The 18072-nt window shown below is 42.3% G+C and overlaps 1 protein-coding gene across 5 annotated transcripts in view; it reads left to right on the top strand.

The window, feature by feature from the left end:
* Positions 1-18072, top strand: part of AREL1 (apoptosis resistant E3 ubiquitin protein ligase 1) — a 43959-nt gene that overhangs the window by 11016 nt on the left and 14871 nt on the right. The window contains exons 2-7 of one of the 5 annotated variants that reach the window (XM_011219051.3): positions 5356-5670; positions 10556-10616; positions 11929-12125; positions 13043-13280; positions 17461-17630; positions 17874-18054. In XM_011219051.3, coding sequence (XP_011217353.2) covers positions 10601-10616; positions 11929-12125; positions 13043-13280; positions 17461-17630; positions 17874-18054 — 802 coding nt within the window. In that variant the 5' untranslated portion in view covers positions 5356-5670; positions 10556-10600. Of the gene's footprint in view, positions 1-5355; positions 5671-10555; positions 10617-11928; positions 12156-13042; positions 13281-17460; positions 17631-17873; positions 18055-18072 lie in introns of all 5 variants that reach the window. The other 4 variants (XM_011219050.3, XM_002914697.4, XM_011219049.3 and 1 more) reach the window with 4 other exon arrangements.

Below are 18072 nucleotides of genomic sequence, written 5' to 3'. Positions count from 1 at the left end.
CTCCTGCCAGGTCATCTGGGGCCAGTTTCCAGCCTCACCCAGTCATTTCTTGACACTCCACATCTTGCTCTCAAGAGCAGCTGCGTTCCTTCCTTTTCTGAGTACACCTCCATTTTTATATCGGAGGCAATCGAAGAGAAGTAGCTTGTCCCAAATCTCTCAGTAGTAAGATTCATACTCCTGGGTACTACACCATACCGTGCTGAGAATCAGTCACCCTAGTTTGGCCCCAGGTGGTCTTTCTAAACACTTGGCTTTCATAATGCTGACCTTTTTCATCGCTCCCATTCTTGACTCAACTTTGGCTGATGCTATTTTTTTCCTGCGTAGGTTCCTAGCCCTTTTATTTCTGCCTTGCGAATGCTTGCTCAGTCTTAAGTTAATAGCTCTGTTGTCTCTCCTGTCAGTACTTCTCCACTCTCAGGCAAAGTTAACCTTTCTCCTTCCTTTGCCCTCCACACATCGTGTATTCCCTTTTTTTGTGGTACTTGCCACGTTGTCTTGCCCATCTCCCACTTCGGACTGAGTTCATCAAAGTTAAGAAAAGACCCGGTCTCATTTATCCTTGTTACCTTAACTTTTAGCACACAGTCTGGCAGACAGCAAATGCTCAAGAAATATGAGATGAATGAATGAACCTTACAGAAGAACCTGAAGATGTTGGTGGATTACAGCCGATGAAATACAGTGAATTTGCTAAAACACAGTGTTTTAACAAATTATGTTAGGCCAGGAGAAAATACAGATATCCAGGGATGGGGGGACATAGCAGAAAAAATAATTTTATTTGAAATGTGAGTATATGGGATGGGTGGTAGTGGGGTAATAAACCGAATGTTGAGTGGGGATTGTAGTGCCTTTCAGACTTCAGTTCAAATACCTCTCAAGGTAGAGGATCCTGGGCATGTAACCCCTTGGGGCCTGGGAGCAGAGCCCCAAGCACCCTCTCTGCCTCAGGTATCAAGTATCTGCATATTTTGAATATGCGCATATTTTACCTTTAGAAATTCATGCCAATTTTGGATTCTGTTTTATTACCTATGAGTGTTTCAAGGTAAAAATACCTTCTTCTCCGCACTCACCTCATCCTCTAGTGAATAGTTGCTGCGGGAACTTGTGCCGTTTATCCTCAGGCTTCCAGCACATCGGCCTGCCCTAATGCCCAAATCCGGGAGGCACGGAACAGGGTTGCAGTCTAATATGGCAGTATGCTAGCTTGCTGTGATGTGGGGGATTGTCTACGCAGGAGTATTATGTCATGGAACCGAGGAGGGTGAGCTCATCTTTGTTCTAACGAGGCTATTCCTGGAAGGCTGCAGTCATTTGGAGGCACCTCATTACCAGATCGCCGGGGACCAGCTGGAGAGAGTTCACAGAAGACCCACAGGAATGATTAAGAGACTGGAGGGGCTGACTGATGAGGAAAGAATATAAATGAAAACCGTATAACTTGGCTGAACCGAGATAGCAGGAATACACAATTGTATAAATATCTCAAGAGAATAAACTTGAGGGGGGAGGGCAGTCTCTTATGGTGGGATTTGGGGGAGAAAAAACCAAGGCTGAAATTAGCAAAGGAAAACGTAAACTAATAATCTGAAGTATCTGATGGTGCACTTTATTTCTTGGAACCTCCTTAGATCACTCTAAACTGTGGACCTTTTGTTAATTGAATGATTTGGTTTTTTAAATTTGATTTTCCTGGGCTTGTGGCTCGTGCTTCTGTATAGAGAATCCCGAAGACTCCATCTTTGAAAACCAACATCTTTCTTCTGTCTTGTCTTTCTTTATGGGACTCCGTGGGCGATGGTTGGGTGACTGTGCGCTGCCACTGCTCCTTTTCTTTCACCAGAATTCCGAAGTGGACTTTCACATCCTTTTTTTCACGGCTTTTTATAATAGCATTTTAAAAGGAGACGCTGAGTCAGTAATATGTATTGTAATAATTTTAGAAACCTGGGATTGGTCCCTGAGGTACTGGTTTTAGGAAATTATAGCCTTGATGAAATGCAAGCATAATTGTAGGAAACATGTACTTTGGGAAATGACTGTATAAAATTCCTACTTTGGGGTATGGGAGGCATAAAACTTTTAAATAACAGTTGAAATTAGCCAGGAGAAATATTTGCATAATGTTGCCAGTTTTATAGCTCTTTTCCTAAGAGGGGACAGGAGAACTGGAAGAAAACGATTTTATGCTTTTTTTTTTTCATTTATAAAAATGAGTTCATTTATACAAAGCAGTTATATCGCTTTAAGACTGAGACCTCTATGCGAGAGAGTGGTAAACCTTTTTTTGTAAAGGGTCAGATAGGAAAGCTTTGTAGACCTAAGTCTCTGCAGCTACTTGGCTTTGCTCTTGTAGCGCAAAAGCAGTCACAGACCATATGTAAACGAATGCACTTGGCTGTGTTCATCCTTTTTTTTAAAAAAAGCAGCTGACTGTCTGGATTGGGCCTACAGGCTGTAGTTTGCCAGCTCCTGCTCTAGACCTTTGCTCCTGAAAGCATGATCTGCAGACCAGCAGCATCAACGCTCCCTGTGAGCCTGTTAGAAATACAGACTATCAGGGCAGTTCTCAAGGGGCTGCCTTAGAGCCTAGACCAAGCTTCTCAGATTTTAATGTGTGTAGGAATCTCTTGGGGGCACTTACCAAGTACAGACTGAGATAAACTGAACAACATACTAGCTACTGGGAGACAAAGATGAGTAAGACCCAGTCAGTGTCCTCAGAGATGCCAGAATTCATTAGAAGAGACTACTGTATAAACAAATAAGTACGATAAGGACTAATAAATGCTATAATAGAGGTATTTTCAGCACAGGAGTATCACATAGGAGCAAGTGATTGGTTCTGCGTGGCATGGAGGCAATCCTCAGAGGGGTCTGAGAAGTGGACCAGGAAGAGGGTTGGTGCTTGAGTTGAATTTTCAGGCTTGCTAGAGACACTGAATAAAGCATAGCCAGGGCTAGGCATGGTTGTTCACGGTGGGGTGCGGTAAAAATGATGTTAGAACTTGGAGTTATTTGGGCTCCTGGTCAGTTAAGCATTTGGGCTCCTGGTCAGTTAAGCATCTGCCTTTGGTTCAGGTCATGATCCCAGCATCCTGGGATTGAGCCCTGCATTGGCTCTCTGCTCAGCAGGGAGTCTGCTTCTCCCTCTCCCTCTGCCCCTGCTCTCTCTCTCTCTAATAAATAAACCTTCTTTAAAAACCATTATTTAAAAAAAGAACTAGGAGTTATTTAATTTAATAACCAAATAACTGATTACAGGACTGGAGACTCACTAAGATCATAATGAATAGAAGTAAAATTTCAGTACATTCTATTATTTTTAGCTAATTTTTTATACTCTTTCCTTATTTGAAAAAAGGATAACTTGCCTGTTTTCTCCCCAAAAGTTATTTGTTCTCCAGAAATAGAAACTTTTAGTATGTTCTTACATCAGTAAGAATCTGGGAAACAAACTGAGGGTTTCAGAGGGGAGGGGGTGGGGGGATGGGCTAGGTCAGTGATGGGTATTAAGGAGGGCCTGTATTGCATGGAGCACTGGGTGTTACAGGCAAACAATGAATCACGGAACACTATCAAAAACTAATGATGTACTGTATGGTGACTAACATAACATAATAAAAATTTTTTTTAAAAAGTTAGAAAACACTGACAGCTACGGATAGAAAATAAAAATTATTTATAATTCCAAACACCAAGAGATGACGACTATTGATATTTTTATGTTGTTCCATCTAGCCTTGTTTATGTAATTTAATGTTTTAAAAATTGGGTGCATGCTATGTAAATAATTTTGTACTTGTCTTTTATTTAGCATTTTATTTGTGAGAAATTTCTTTCGTTATTCCTTAAAAGGTGTCATTTTTTAATACTTAGATAGCATTCTAATGGAGCTCCTATAGTTTATATAACTCTTATCTTGTTTGTGGATCCTTGAAGCTGGTTCCAGTTGCTGGTTGATCCAGCTTTTGGCTCATGTGCTTGGCAATTCTATCACCATATTTTAAAATACATACATATACTTGGTTATTTTTAATTATAAAAGTTTGCCAACTTGTTTGATCTGCTGGCCTTCACCCCTTCCATTCTGCTGTTCTTACTAGCATTGTGGGTTTTCTTTCTTCGTTTCCCAGGGTAGGGAGGCAGTCGGGCAGTCATTAAAAAGCATGGATTCTGGGTTCCGGTTGCCTGGGTTTGACTCACCTCTACTACTTATGGGGCATGATCTTGAGAAAGTACCTCGATTTCCTCATCTGTTTTAAAATAGGGATACTTTTACTTGTGTCCTGGAGTTGTGAGTTAACATATATGAAGCACTGAGCACAGTTCTCACCATGTGGAAAGAGCATCTCTTTTTGTTCAGTGATGGGTAGTCTCTTCTCATTTGTTTTATGGGGGCTGTTCGTGTATCCTTTGTCGTAACCCCCCTTTCTGCTATGTTTAGTTTATGAATGTCTTTCAGTTACACACTGACTTTACTAGACTTTACTTAGTGACTTTATCTTGAAAGTTCACAGACTTTTTTCCCCCACTCAGAAAAGAAAATTTTGCTATTTAAAAAAATAAAATCAGTGTTGTTTCACTGTGTCTTGGAAATGCAGACATGGGTGCAAAGGGAGCAGACTGCCTAGGAAGATAGGTTAGGTTTCAAAGCTTTTTGGTGGTTTTCCCTTTCCAATGGAGTATTACCTTGATTGCTTCTATGGCATAATAAGGCCCTCTGTAATGTGGCCCTGCCTATCCTGTGGTCTCATTTTTCTTCACCCTATTTCCAGACCCTGTGCTCCAGCCCCATTAAACTGGAACTGGACATGTGGTAGTGAGGAGGCTCACTCTTTATTTTTTTCTTTTTTAAAGATTTTATTTATTTATTTGAGAGAGACAGAGGGAGAGAGAGCGTGCACAAGCACGGGGAGGGGCAGAGGCAGAGGGAGAAGCAGACGCCCCAGTGAGCAGGGAGCCCAATGGAGGGCTCAACGCCAGGACCCTGGGAACATGACCTGAGCCCAAGGCAGACGCTTAACCAACTGAGCCACCCAGGCGCCCCAAGGCTCACTCTTTAAATCTGTGCCCTAGTTGCTTCCCTTGAAGGATTAGAATCGACTGAAGTGCTGGAGCTTCCTTTTGGGGAGTGACACAGTTCAGGCAGTGTGATTGCCACTTGCCTTTTTTTGTGGAGTTTTAATTGGGAAAGCTTGGCCCAGGTTTCTCAGGCCTTGCTCATTTTTAGGGCCCCAGAGTTTCCTCTGCCCATCCCATCTCTCTCCTCTTTGTTGTTCTCTGGGCATTCTCTTTGAGAAAATAAAAACCTCTTCCATGACCCTTTTTTTCTCTGTTGGGTAGGATCCCGGGACAAGCGAATACACGCACCCTTTGGCAATCAGTTGCACCCTGCACTAGAGAGAAGTCCAGGATAATAGCTTTTTGGGCTCTATTTCTCCACCCTGGAATTCCTCCAGTTCGTTCCAGAAATATTGACCCTCTGCCTCTGTGACACATCCTCAATGAATGTCTGATGGACAGACACTTTCCGTTGACCTTGCAGCAGTTTTCTTTCCTGTGGACGTTGGAGGACAAGGTGAATGGTGCCAAAAGTCGCCTGCTTCGGTGAATAGGAGTGCTCCACTTGGTTCTCAGAACATGGGCCCTCGTTTAAAGGTAAGACCACTTGTTATTGGAATACAGAACATGGACTCAGGGACCAGTTCCTAAGCCTTTTCAGCAAGGGATAGCTGTTGAAGTGCACAGTTGCGATTAGAATGGATCCCCCCTCCTCCTTCCCACCCCTGGAACACCTCTGAGGATGAAGAAATCAATTCTCTGTTTCTGGGAAATGACTTTTTCACGACTAATCTTTAATGTAAGTGCGGAAATTTATTTAATATTGTAATTACGAATCTTTAGACTCCTGAAAAAGCAGAGTTTGAGACTATGTTATGTTAGTCAACTAACATTCCCTTGAGGCAGGCACTTTCAAGTATTCCCCCTCCCCCGCCTTTTGTAGGTAATGTGAGCCAAAGTGCTGTAGTATTAAGCAACTTGCCCGGGATCTTTTAGTAAGCAAGTGATATTTCTGCATTAGATAATTGGTACTGCATTCCATTTTCCTTTGTCATGCTTTATTTTTATTTCAAAAGATTTTAAAAAGGGCCATAAGCATTTATATTGCTAATTTTAACCTCATGGTGGGACTCCTCACAGTAAGATTAAGTAATGTTTTTCATTCTTTCTTCTACCTATTTTTTTTCATCTTTCCTGTTCCCAAATACCTCACTATCACTATGACTCCATTCTTTGTCATGATTTAGTGTTGTATGAGGCTTAGAACATTGGGTTTCAGAGTTAGGCATAGGCTGGAGTCTCAGCTCTGTCACTTAACCAGCTGGGAGGTATTCAGCAAGTTAACTTTCCAAGCGCAGCTTGTGTGTGTGTGTGTGTGTGTGTGTTTTAATCTGTAAAATGAGAATAATAGTGTTTATTTTACCAAGTTGTTAGGGAGACAATTACTTAGGCTAACACACATAAGCACTTAGTGCTTCACCTATCATAAGTGGCTCAATAAGGATAGGGAGTGAATATTACTTTGCTGCTACTACTGTTATTCTGCTAGCTTAGAGTATCACAGTTTGCTGAATTGTGTAAGAGCAAGACACTAAAGAGATGAACTTGAAAACAAAATACTCGTGTAGCTGAATGGCATGGATTAGTATGGCAGAGGCTTAACGTACTGCTTCTTTGTGCTTGAAGGAGACTGGGGAAGAGTTCCAAAATAATTTTATGAAGAAGAAGCATGAGCATCAGAAAGTGGAGGGTGCTATAGAAACCATTATAGCAAAATAAAAGCTCAAGATAAGGAAGATAGAACCATAAAACCAGATACCATGCCAGGCATGAGAACCTATGACTGTGGTTGTGGGTATTTGGTACAGACTTGCAGAACTGCAATAAACTGGTAAACTTGTGGTCTGAAGAGTTTATAACCCCTGGCCCACGTGAAGATACTGCCACTTAGAGAAGTCTTTAAAAACTATCGGAAAGGAGGTCCCATCTAGAAAATTCCTGATCCTTAGGCATTCTGGACAAAGGAAAGAACAGACACTGGACCCTGTCTGTTCAGGTATTTCATTCATATTTATTGCATTTACTATATGCAGTTATGTTGGATGCCATGGAGAATTTTGAAGATTAGTCTTTGCCTCATGTTATTTACTACTCTGAAATGGAAAATAAACATGGGACTAAAATGAAAGAGAATATAACTTCTGTAAGACAAATAATAAAGTTATATGAGAATTCAGAGGAGGGACGGAATTTTAAATTGAGGCTCAGGGAAGATTTCAGGGAGGGGAGACAGGATTTTCCCTAGACTTCGGGTTAGGAGATTTCCCATGGATGGAGGCATGAGAGGGGAGTGGGTAGTGTAGGCAGAGGAAGTGACTTTTGCAAAGCATGGAGATGGGACGTTTCAGGGCTTAGATCTAAAGGTGGAAAGGACTCAAGTGGATGAAAACAAGGTACTGTGGGAGATGGGGCCAAGGGGAACACTGTGGCTGGGGATGGGAGTGGAGACAGAGCAGAGAGAGCCTTGCCGGGGTCAGGAGGAGAACAGAAAATGCTAACAGAATGGAAGTGAAATCTGGAATAAAAGTGGTCTGAGTGACAAAGATAGGAAGATTTGTGACAGCGTTTAAGAGGAACTAGATGGGCGGAAAATGTAGAAGGAAGGCAAGTTCAAAATGTGACCAGTTGAGAGATGAGTAGATACTGTTGGGGAGGTTTTTGAGAGCCATTGTAGAGAAGTGGGATACTTCGTAAAGGTCCGATCAAGGGGTAGTGAATTGACAGAGCTCATTCCCTGGCCACAAGGAGGTCTCCAGAAGAGAGGAGAGTCATTTGGAAAAAAAAGTAGTAGTAGGTATGCTGAGTTTTAAATAATAAAGGGAATTGGGGTAGAAATGTAGACTTGACCTACTGGAAAAAGTCTGGGTGTTCTAGATCAGTGGTGACAATTTGAGAAATAAGTGAATGGGGAAAAATGGATAAGGACTCAGCAGGGTCGAGCTCGTTACGGCCCTTCGTGTGGACCGAGACTGTGGCTGTTCACCACGGTTCCCCCAGCACCTGGCACATTAAGTAGGTACCCAGTTATTTGTTGGATGAATTATTTTAGGATGAATTTGAACTCTTCTTCATAAAAATCTGTGGTCTTAAAATTAGAATCGTATGAAGAACTCCCATGTAGGCAGAGATCTGAAGTAGAGTAGAGAAGCCATGTGCTTTGTAACTCTGATGCATTTCCCATTGAAGAAGGTGTGGGCCAGTCGAGAGGTTCCCAGAGTTTCCTACTGGCTCTGACGCAAAGGGGTAGTGATACTGCTACCACGACTGGTAATAAGTGTAATAATAATTCAGACTGACAATTCACTGTGTGCCAGACACTATTCTAGGCTGTTCACATGTGTTAACTCATTTCATCCTTACAGACACCCCTCCGAGGTACAGGCAGATATACCCCATTTGACAGATAAGGAAACCGGCTGTCTCCAGAGAGATGAAATAAGTTGTCCATGGTCACACTGTGAGTGGCAGAGAGTGGGTTTGAACCCAGAGAGTCCATGCCCTCATCCTCTGTATAGTCCTCTTTGCTATACTATTTGATTTGCGAGTCCTGATGGCTGTGGGGAGTTGGATTGAAGTCCTACCACACTAAAGGAGACGGCACCATAGAAATGACTAAACCCCAACTCTTTTTATAGCAAGGAGAATTCTGAAGCCTGGATAGGTCACACACTTGCAGCCTTGGAACTGGTCTGCAGGCCTCCGACTTACTGCTTGTCCACTGCCTCTCCCAGAAAAGGTTGTAGTTGTCAGAGAGAGCGCATGGGACTTTTCCCGGCCCTCATGATATGCGCCACATATCAGGCATGGCTCTTGTTCTTCCAAGGAGTAAGAGACTTGAGACCACAAGTCCTGTAACGTCAGCCATATACACTTTATTTTCTGCCGAGTGTTAGAACTTTGCTAAAGACCAGATTTTCATGTCCAGGATCAGATTGGATGAAATCCAACTGAGGGAGTGCTTCAGACAGTTAAACTGCCAGCCTGGGTTCTAGCAAGTCATCTGGGAAGTCATCTGCATCCTGTAAGGTGCAGACAGATGCTTTTTTGAGAGGTGAAAGCAGTTTTCAGCATAAGGTCCCAGGAGATGAGATACTTGTTTGGGAAGGAGGCTCAGTAATTGTGATCCCAAATTTGGGGTCTATATATTGTCTCTTTATCATAGACCCTACTGGGAGGAGCCAAATCCATGGCTATTGACTGTGCTAATGTTCCCTGTGTGGATTTCTTTTCTAGTAGGACCTTAGACCCCAGTCTAAATAGGGATTTCTGTGAAACGTGACATGCTCATTCCTCAAATTACCTACTGTCTGTGGATTCCATTGGGTATATTGTTGCTATCAGAGGAACTAATGGCCATTTTCTGTCTCCCTTTTAAATTTTTCCAGTATAGTTAGATATAAAAGCATATCCTATTTAAAAAAACAAAACAAAACCCAAAACTTGTTTTGGTCCCTCCCACATTTGAACCTAGAAATTTTCAGCTGTCTTATCTCTAAGTAATATTCTAGTGCTGATAAAAGCTGCTGGTTTGAGCTAATGTTGATAACCTTTATATGCATTGACTTGAAAAGCATGAATTCACTGCACTGTAGAATGGAGGGCTTTTACAGCCTATACTAAAGTCAAAACTCGGTGATAAGATACCAGTGCCAATGTACATTGCATTTTTCCTTGGTAATACCTTGGGTGGTTCAAACAAGTAACAACGATTGAAGTCTTATTCTGGAAGCAAGTTAATAACAGTGGAAGTTTCCCCTCAAACTCTGGCCCGTTTGAATTGTTCTGACCTTGACAGGCATCACTTAGGAGAAATACAGTTTCCTCCTTTTGTTTCTGTCCTTGGCCTTTCTGCTGAGCTCCTCTTCCACAGGACCTGTTGTCTTGAGTGGTAACAGCAAAAATGACCTCTCCTACATGCCCACTGTTTATTATTGGGATGACCCGTGGTTCACTTTAATTACATAATGCCAACGTGATGATAATAATACTTGCTTTTAAAAAATCCACATTTGATACAACTATTTCCACTCAGATGAATTACTTCCAGAAGGCAAATAGAAGGGGAAAGTGATTCCATTATCCTCTTTGCTTATGTTAATTAGCACTACTTTGCATGGGGGGAGGGAGACTGTCTTGCGGCCCTGGATCTAAGAAGATGAAAGCCATGTTATTGCATTTTGTAATTAGCACTAAAGCAAGTAGCTGTTTGTGGTATTCCAAGGGTGGTCATAGACTGGAAGTCTTTAGGAGTGATGCAGTCACTGTTCGCTGAAATTTGTCATAGGGCACCTGTCAGGCTGGAGAGAGAGGACAGGGATAGTAAGGCTCCAGTCAGTCAACTCAAGCCATATGTTCTTTGTCTCTCCCTGAGATGGCTATAAGGAAGAGTTGGAGAAAAAACTAAATAGGTTTTCTTTTGCAGCTGCAGCTGTGATCCTCGGCTGTCCGTCGGCATTGAAGGGACCTGATGTTTTACGTTATTGGTATGTTATGGAAAGAACTCTTTATTATCTTTTTGTTAGGGTTGCTACATCCTTTTTGCCTCCCTGCCTATCCCTTTCCCCTTGAAAATAGACTTAGAAATATTTCTACTTGTGCCAGAATGTACCTTCACAGAGTTGGCAGTGGAATTCATTCATTTGGGAAGTATTTATTGAGTAATTCTGGTCTGTGCCAGACACTGTTTCCTGCCGAGTCAAAGTCGAATAAGGCAAAAATCTGCCTTCAAGAAGTTCATAACATGAATGGGGAGATGGTCAAGGGGGAGAAGGACTATAATAGATGAATATGCAGAAGTTTGAGGGAGCCCAGAAGAGGGAACTCCTAATGCAGGTGAGGATCGGGGAGGGCTTTTGCCAAGTGGACAAGAGAGGGGAAGACTTTCAAATGGAGGGAATAGAATTCACATTCTTTTTAGGACTCTTGTGAGGGCCTAGCACATGCAGGGAGCTGGGGAGTGGGCATTCTATGTGGCCTGCAGTATAGAACCAGGGTTGGTGGACTTTTTCCATAAAGGTCCATAGAGTAAATATTTCGGCTTCCCAGGCCATACAGGCTGTGTCATAACTACTGAATTCTGCTGGTTTAGGGCAAAAGCAGCCCTAGACAATATGTAAATGAATAGGTGGGGCAGTGTTCTAATAGAACTTGATTTACAAAAATAGTCAGTGGATGGGATTTAGCCTGTAGTTTCCGACCACTGGTATAGAAGTTCCTCTCTTTGGGGCATCTGGGTGGCTCAGTCAGTTAAGCATCCGACCTGGTTTCGGCTCAGGTCATGATCTCAGGGTCATGGGATCAAGCTCTGTGTCAGGCCCTGTGCTCAGTGCGGAGTCTGCTTAAGATTCTCTCTCCCTCTCCTGCCCCTCCTGCTGCTTGTGTATGCTCTCTAAATAAATAAATAAATAAAATCTTAGAAGTTCTTCTCTTCACCCACAAACGTAGTGGCTCAATACAGTGTTTCTTTGGAAGTCTTGTTCTCTCATCCTTACTTCTTTATTTATTTATTTTAAGATTTTATTTATTTATTTGAGAGAGAGAGAGAGAGTGCACGTGCAAGCAAGCACAAGCAGAGGAAGAGGGAGAAGCAGGCTCCATCCTCTCCCTGATGTGGGACTCGATCCCAGGACCCTGGGATCATGACCTGAGCCGAAGGTGGATGCTTAACTGACTAAGTCACCCAGGCGCCTCTCATCCTGACTTCTTTTAATTTTTGAAAGATGACTGGCCTTTTCCACAATGAGAAGCTATAATGTGTAACTGGCAGGTGGTATATGTGTTCTCTCTTTCACATAGGTGGAATCACAGTGTCTGTGGTTGCATTCTTCTTCACAATTAAGTTCCTCTTTGAGCTTGCCGCACGCGTAGTCAGCTTCCTCCAGAATGAGGACCGTGAGCGCAGAGGGGACCGGACTATTTATGACTACGTGCGAGGAAATTACCTGGATCCCCGGTCTTGCAAAGTCTCCTGGGATTGGAAGGACCCCTATGAGGTGGGCCACAGCATGGCCTTCCGAGTGCATGTAAGGGAATGTTTCTGTCTCCATACCCGTTGGGTTTTCTGAATCACTTGGTTTCCAGAGCCCCATTCAGTCTGTTGGTAGTGCTGGCCTGGAATGTTAACATGTTTCCTTATTTTTCAGCCATTCCCAGGGACTTAGTAATTGTTACTATCTGGAAGGGTCACAAATTTCTCTTATCATTTTGGTTTAGTAGGTGCTTAGCTTTGAAGATGGATAAAGCTTAATGTTACTTTTTCAAAAGAAGAAAAATATCACCAGAAAGAATAGGTGTTATAGATTGGGGGTTGGCAAACTATGGCCTGAGGGGCCAAATCAGGCCCACCTCTTGTGTCTGTAAAATAAGCTTTTATTAGAACACAGCCACACCCATTCATCTTCCTCTGTTGCCTGTGGCTGCTTTTACACTTGAGTAGTTAACCACACTTGAGTCGAGTAGCTGCATATGACCCACAAAGCCAAAATATCTATCCTCTGGTCCTTTATAGAAAAGTTTGCCTGCCCATCCCTCCTCCCCCAGCCCTGGTGCCTTAGCTCACTCAGTGCCAGTGGTACCCACTGACTTACCTTCACATTTGGGTTAGCAGCAATAATATAATAAGAAGGGCCGGGTATGCAGAGGGCACAGCATTTGCAGTTTAGAAATGTCAAGTTGAAATGGATTCAGCAGTATATTTTATCCCTGTCTTCTGAACAAGTTAAGAATTTGTTCATGATTTAATGTTTTCTCTGAGGTGTGGTATTTCTCTCTGTTTCTGCGTGCAGGACTGTAGGGACAATGGTTACTGGAATTTGCCAGCTCCCTCCTCCCTCCCCAAGCTCTCTCGAGTTAGGTGGGAAACAGTTTTTGCTTCTGCTTACTAATGAGCACCCCTCATCTCCCACCACAGTTATTCTACAAGAACGGGCAGCCTTTCCCGGCACATCGGCCTGTGGGACTGAGAGTTCACATCTCTCATGTCGAGCTGGCAGTGGAAATTCCAGTGACCCAGGAAGTCCTCCAGGAACCCAGTTCCAACGTGGTCAAGGTGGCCTTCACTGTGCGTAGGGCGGGGCGTTACGAGATCTCGGTGAAGCTCGGTGGATTAAACGTGGCCTACAGTCCCTACTATAAGATTTTCCAGCCTGGTATGTTCTTTCTTCTTTTTTTCCTCCCTTTCTCCATCCCTTCCTTCCTGTATTTTTCTTTCTTGCTTTTTAAACATACACCTTTATTAAGATTTAATTCACATGCCACATCATCCATCCAGTTAAAATATACAGTTAAATGGTTTTAAAAATTCATAGTTGTGCAATTGGCACTGCAGTCAGTTTAGAGCATTTTCATCACCCCAGAAAGAAATCCAGTAGCTGTTACCAGTCACTCTCCATTTCCCCCAAACCTCCCTATCCCTAAGTAACCATTTATCTACTCTGTAGATTTGCCTACTCCGGACATTTTATGTAAGTGTAGTCATAAAACATATGACCTTTTTCACTTAGCATAATGCTTTTAAGTTTTATTCATGCTATAGCATGAATCAGTACTTCATTTCTTTTTATTTCTAAATGACGTTCTGTTGTATGGCTATACCACCTTTTATTTACCCATTTGTCAGCTGATGGACATTTGGGTTGTTTTCACCCTTGGCTGCTGTGAATAATTCTGCTGTGAGCCTTTGTGTCCAAGTTCTTATGTGGACATATGGTTTTATTTCTGTAGGAATAGAATTGCTGGTCATCAACGTAATAAGTTCTTAAGGGGTAAGGGTGCCAGAATAGCCAAAAGATACATTCTTCTGATTTTTTAAATCTTTTCAAGGAAAAGCCCCTTGGCCCTAATTCCACCCTTACTGCCCATATGTGTTTTCCTTCTTATGGCAGAATGTCTGCCCCAGCTGCCAATATCTAAGAGTTGAGGCCTCTCTCTTTACTTTTTAACCCCACTCATACCCTTTATGCCAGATAATAGATGCTCACTGTCTTTGAAGCCTACAGGTGTAATCTCTGCCTTCTGATTCTGCAGCGAATCTGTTTAGTGTGTTAAGATCTGTTTGCACTGTGTGCCCTGCCTTGACTTACTTTGGAGGGTGTCATTAAGTACTGGGCAGGTTGATATCCACAGAAATGAGAGGATTTTGGGAACGTTTTGGAGTCAAACGATCAGAAGAGGAGCCTTAAGATTTGTGCATCTTTGCCTGCCCGGTCTTCAGTTTTCTTTCTCTTATAATAGTGGAAGGCTGTGGACAAGGTGGCTCCCAGCCGTGTTGCTCCGCATCTATCTCCTCCTTTACTTCAGTGACTCACTCACAGACTCCTTTCCATGGGAATTATCATCACCCCACCTCCTTGCCACCAGTGGTGAACAGTTTTGCCTTACCATATGTATCAGTCTTTTATTTTTAAATTAAAATTAAACTCTTCGTTTTGAGATAATTGTAGAATGTCCAGCAGTTTAAAAATATAATAACAGAGGGATCTGGTGTACCCTTGACCCAGTTTCCCCCAAGGGTTGTGAGATCTTAAAAAACTAAAGTACAGTATCACTGCCAGGTTACTGACATTGATACAGTCAGGGTATAAAACATTTCCATCACAATGAGGATCCTTATGTTGCCTTTTTATAGCCACACATTTTCCCTCCCCACCCACCTGTTTCTTAACCCCTGGCCGCCCACTAATCTCTTCTCCATTTCTATTATTTTCTATAATGACATTTCAAGAATGTCATATAAATGGAATTATATTGGGTGCCTGGGTGGCTCAGTTGGTTAGGCATCTGCCTTTGGCTCAGGTCGTGATCCCAAGGTTCAGGGATGGAGCCCTGCAGTGGGCTCCCTGCTCCACAGGGAGTCTGCTTCTCCCTCTGCCCCTCCCCGCCACTTGTGTGCGCTCTCTCTCTCTCAAATAAATACAATTTAAAAAATCTTTAATAAATGAAATTATATTTCACTCAGCCTGATTCCCTGAAGATTCAACCAAGTTGTTGAGTATACCAGTAGTTGGTTCCTTTTTATTTCTGAGTAGTATTCCACAGTGCGAATGTACCATAGTTTAACTATTTACCAGTTGAAGGACACCTGGGTCGTTTTCAGTTTGGCCTATGAGAATTCATGCACAGGTTTTTATGTGAACATACGTTGCCATTTCTTTAGTGTAAATGCCCAGGAATATAATTTCTGGGTCGTATGGTAGTTACACACTTAGTATTTTTTTTAAGGATTTTATTTATTTATTTGTCAGGGAGAGAGCACAAGCAGGAGGAGTGTCAGGTGGAGGGAGAAGCAGGCTCCCCACTGAACAAGGAGCCTGCTGGGGGACTTTATCCAGGACCCTGGGATCATGACCTGAGCCGAAGGCAGATGCCTAACCAATTGAGCCACCCAGGCGTCCCCACACTTAGTATTTTTAAGAAACTGCGAAACTCTTTTCCAGAGTGCCTTTAGCATTTTACATTCCTACTGGCAATGTATGAATGAATGATCCAGTTTCTTCTTCACATCCTTGCCAATATTTGATATTGTTACTGTTTTTTATTTTAGCCATTCTGTTAAGGGTGTGATAGGTTTTGTTTGTTTGTTTGTTTTTTAAGATTTTATTTATTTATTTGTCAGAAAGAGAGAGCACAAGCAGGGGTAGCGGCAAGCAGAGGGAGAAGCAGGATCCCCGCTGAGCAAGGAGCCTGATGGGGGACTCTGTCCCAGGACTCTGGGATCATGACCTGAGCCAAAGGCAGATGCTTAACTGACTGAGCCACCCAGGTGCCCCAAGGGTGTGGTAGTTTTAATCTGCATTTCCCTAATGGTTAATGATGCTGTACATCTTTTCATGTGCTTGTTTTCCATTTGTGTATCCTCTTTGGTGAAATGTCTTTTGCCTATTTTCTAATTGGATGTTTTTGTTTTTTACTATTGAGAATTCTTTGTATATTCTGCATACTAGTCCTCTGCTATATATGTGGTTTACAAATATGTTCTGTCAATCTTTTTTTTTTTAAGATTTTATTTATTTGAGAGAGAGTGAGAGAGAGAAAGCATGAGTGGGGAGGGGCAAAGGGAGAGGAAGAAGCAGGCTCCCCACTGAGCACAGAGCCTGACATGGGGGGACTGTAGGGTCATGACCTGAGCTGAAGGCAGATGCTTAGCCAACTGAGCCACCCAGGCACACCTGTTCTATCAATCTTTAGCTTTTCTTTTTGTCCCCTTAACACGGTCTTTCACAAAGCAAAAGTTTTTAATTCTGATGAATTCAGTTTATTAATTTTTTCTTTTAAGGATCATGCTTTAGTTATCTGAGAACTTTTTGACAAGTTCTAGATCCCGAAGATTTCCTCCTGTGTTTTTTTCCCTTAAAGTTTTACATTTTATATTTAAGGCTATGATCCATTTTTAGTTAATTTTTGTATACTATGTCAAGTTTTTTGTTGTTGTTGTTTTTGGGTTTTTTATTTTATTTTATTTTTTTGCTTATAGATGTCTAGTTGCTCCAGTACCATTTGTTGAAAAGACCATCTTTCTCCTGTTACGTTGATCTTTTTTTGTACCTTTGTTAAAGATCAGTTAGACATATTTCTGGGTCCTCTGTCCTGTTCCATCGATATTTGGGTCTGTCCCTCCATCATTACTACAGAATCTGGATTACTGTGGTTATACAGTAAATCCTGAAATTGGGTAAACTGACTCTGCTTACTTTACTGTTTTTCAGGATTGTATTTTGCTACTCTAGATCCTTTTGTCTTTCCGTACAAATTTTAGAACAATATTTTCTATATCTACGAACACTCTCACTGAGATTTTGATAAGAATGGTGTTAAATCTGTATATTACTTGGGGAAGATTGACATCTTTACTATGGTGAATCTTCCAGTTCATAAACATGGTAACCTCTGACTTTATACAGACCTTTTCCTTTCTTTCATTTGCATTTTGTAGTTTTCAGCATAGGAGCCTTGTACATTTGTCCTTAGATTTGCTCCTAAGTGTTTCAGGGGTTTTTTGTTTCTTTGTTTTGCAATTGTTTAGCTTATTTCTGAGGCCTGCCTCACTTGCAGGTTCCCAGTGGGGCTGTGTAGGCACTATGGAACTCTCAGTTCTGTTTCCTGGGTCCTTTTCTTATTTTGTTTAGCACAGCAATGGTTGGAAATTTATGAAAATGAGTCCCCCAGTTCATTTGAATGAATCTCTTTTTCTTTCTTTTTCTCATCCTCTTAATGGTGGTGTTTATCCCTAGGAATTGGGTGGGGCCCAGCTCTCTGGGGCTCACTGATTGAAGAGATCTTTGTGCTCTGAAAAGACCTCCTGTAAGGATTAGATTCCATTGTCTGTTCCAGGAATGGTGGTTCCTTCCAAGACCAAAATAGTGTGCCACTTTTCTACTCTTGTGTTGACCTGTGGACAGCCACACACCCTTCAAATAGTGCCCCGAGATGAGTATGACAATCCGACCAACAATTCCGCATCCTTGAGAGATGAGCACAATTACAGTGTGTCCATTCATGAGGTAAGCAGCTTCCCTTCCTCTTCTGTGGGCTCCTTCTCTGTCATTCTCACCCTTTCTCCTTCACTTCCTCTCGTCTCCACCCTGACTTCTGTGCTGTCCTTCCTTCGTCTGACAGTGCCTATCTTATGAGGAATTAGGAGACTTAGATCAGCTTGTAGATAGGAGAGTTCTTTGTAAAGAGTAAATTGCCATGCAGTAGGGAAAATTCTATGCGTTCAGTGATGCTCTGTTTTCCTCCTATAGCTCGGTCCTCAAGAAGAAGAGAGCACTGGTGTCTCATTTGAGAAGTCAGTGACATCCAACAGGCAGACCTGCCAGGTGTTCTTGCGACTCACCCTGCATTCTCGCGGCTGCTTCCATGCCTGCATTTCATACCAAAATCAGCCAATCAATAATGGTGAATTTGACATTATTGTCCTAAGTGGTGAGTTGAAAGAAAAGC

Source organism: Ailuropoda melanoleuca, chromosome 14 (assembly GCF_002007445.2).
Source record: "Ailuropoda melanoleuca isolate Jingjing chromosome 14, ASM200744v2, whole genome shotgun sequence".
NCBI lineage: Eukaryota > Metazoa > Chordata > Mammalia > Carnivora > Ursidae > Ailuropoda > Ailuropoda melanoleuca.
The sequence above is the reverse complement of the archived record's forward strand: the minus strand, read 5'-3'. Positions and strand labels throughout refer to the sequence as shown.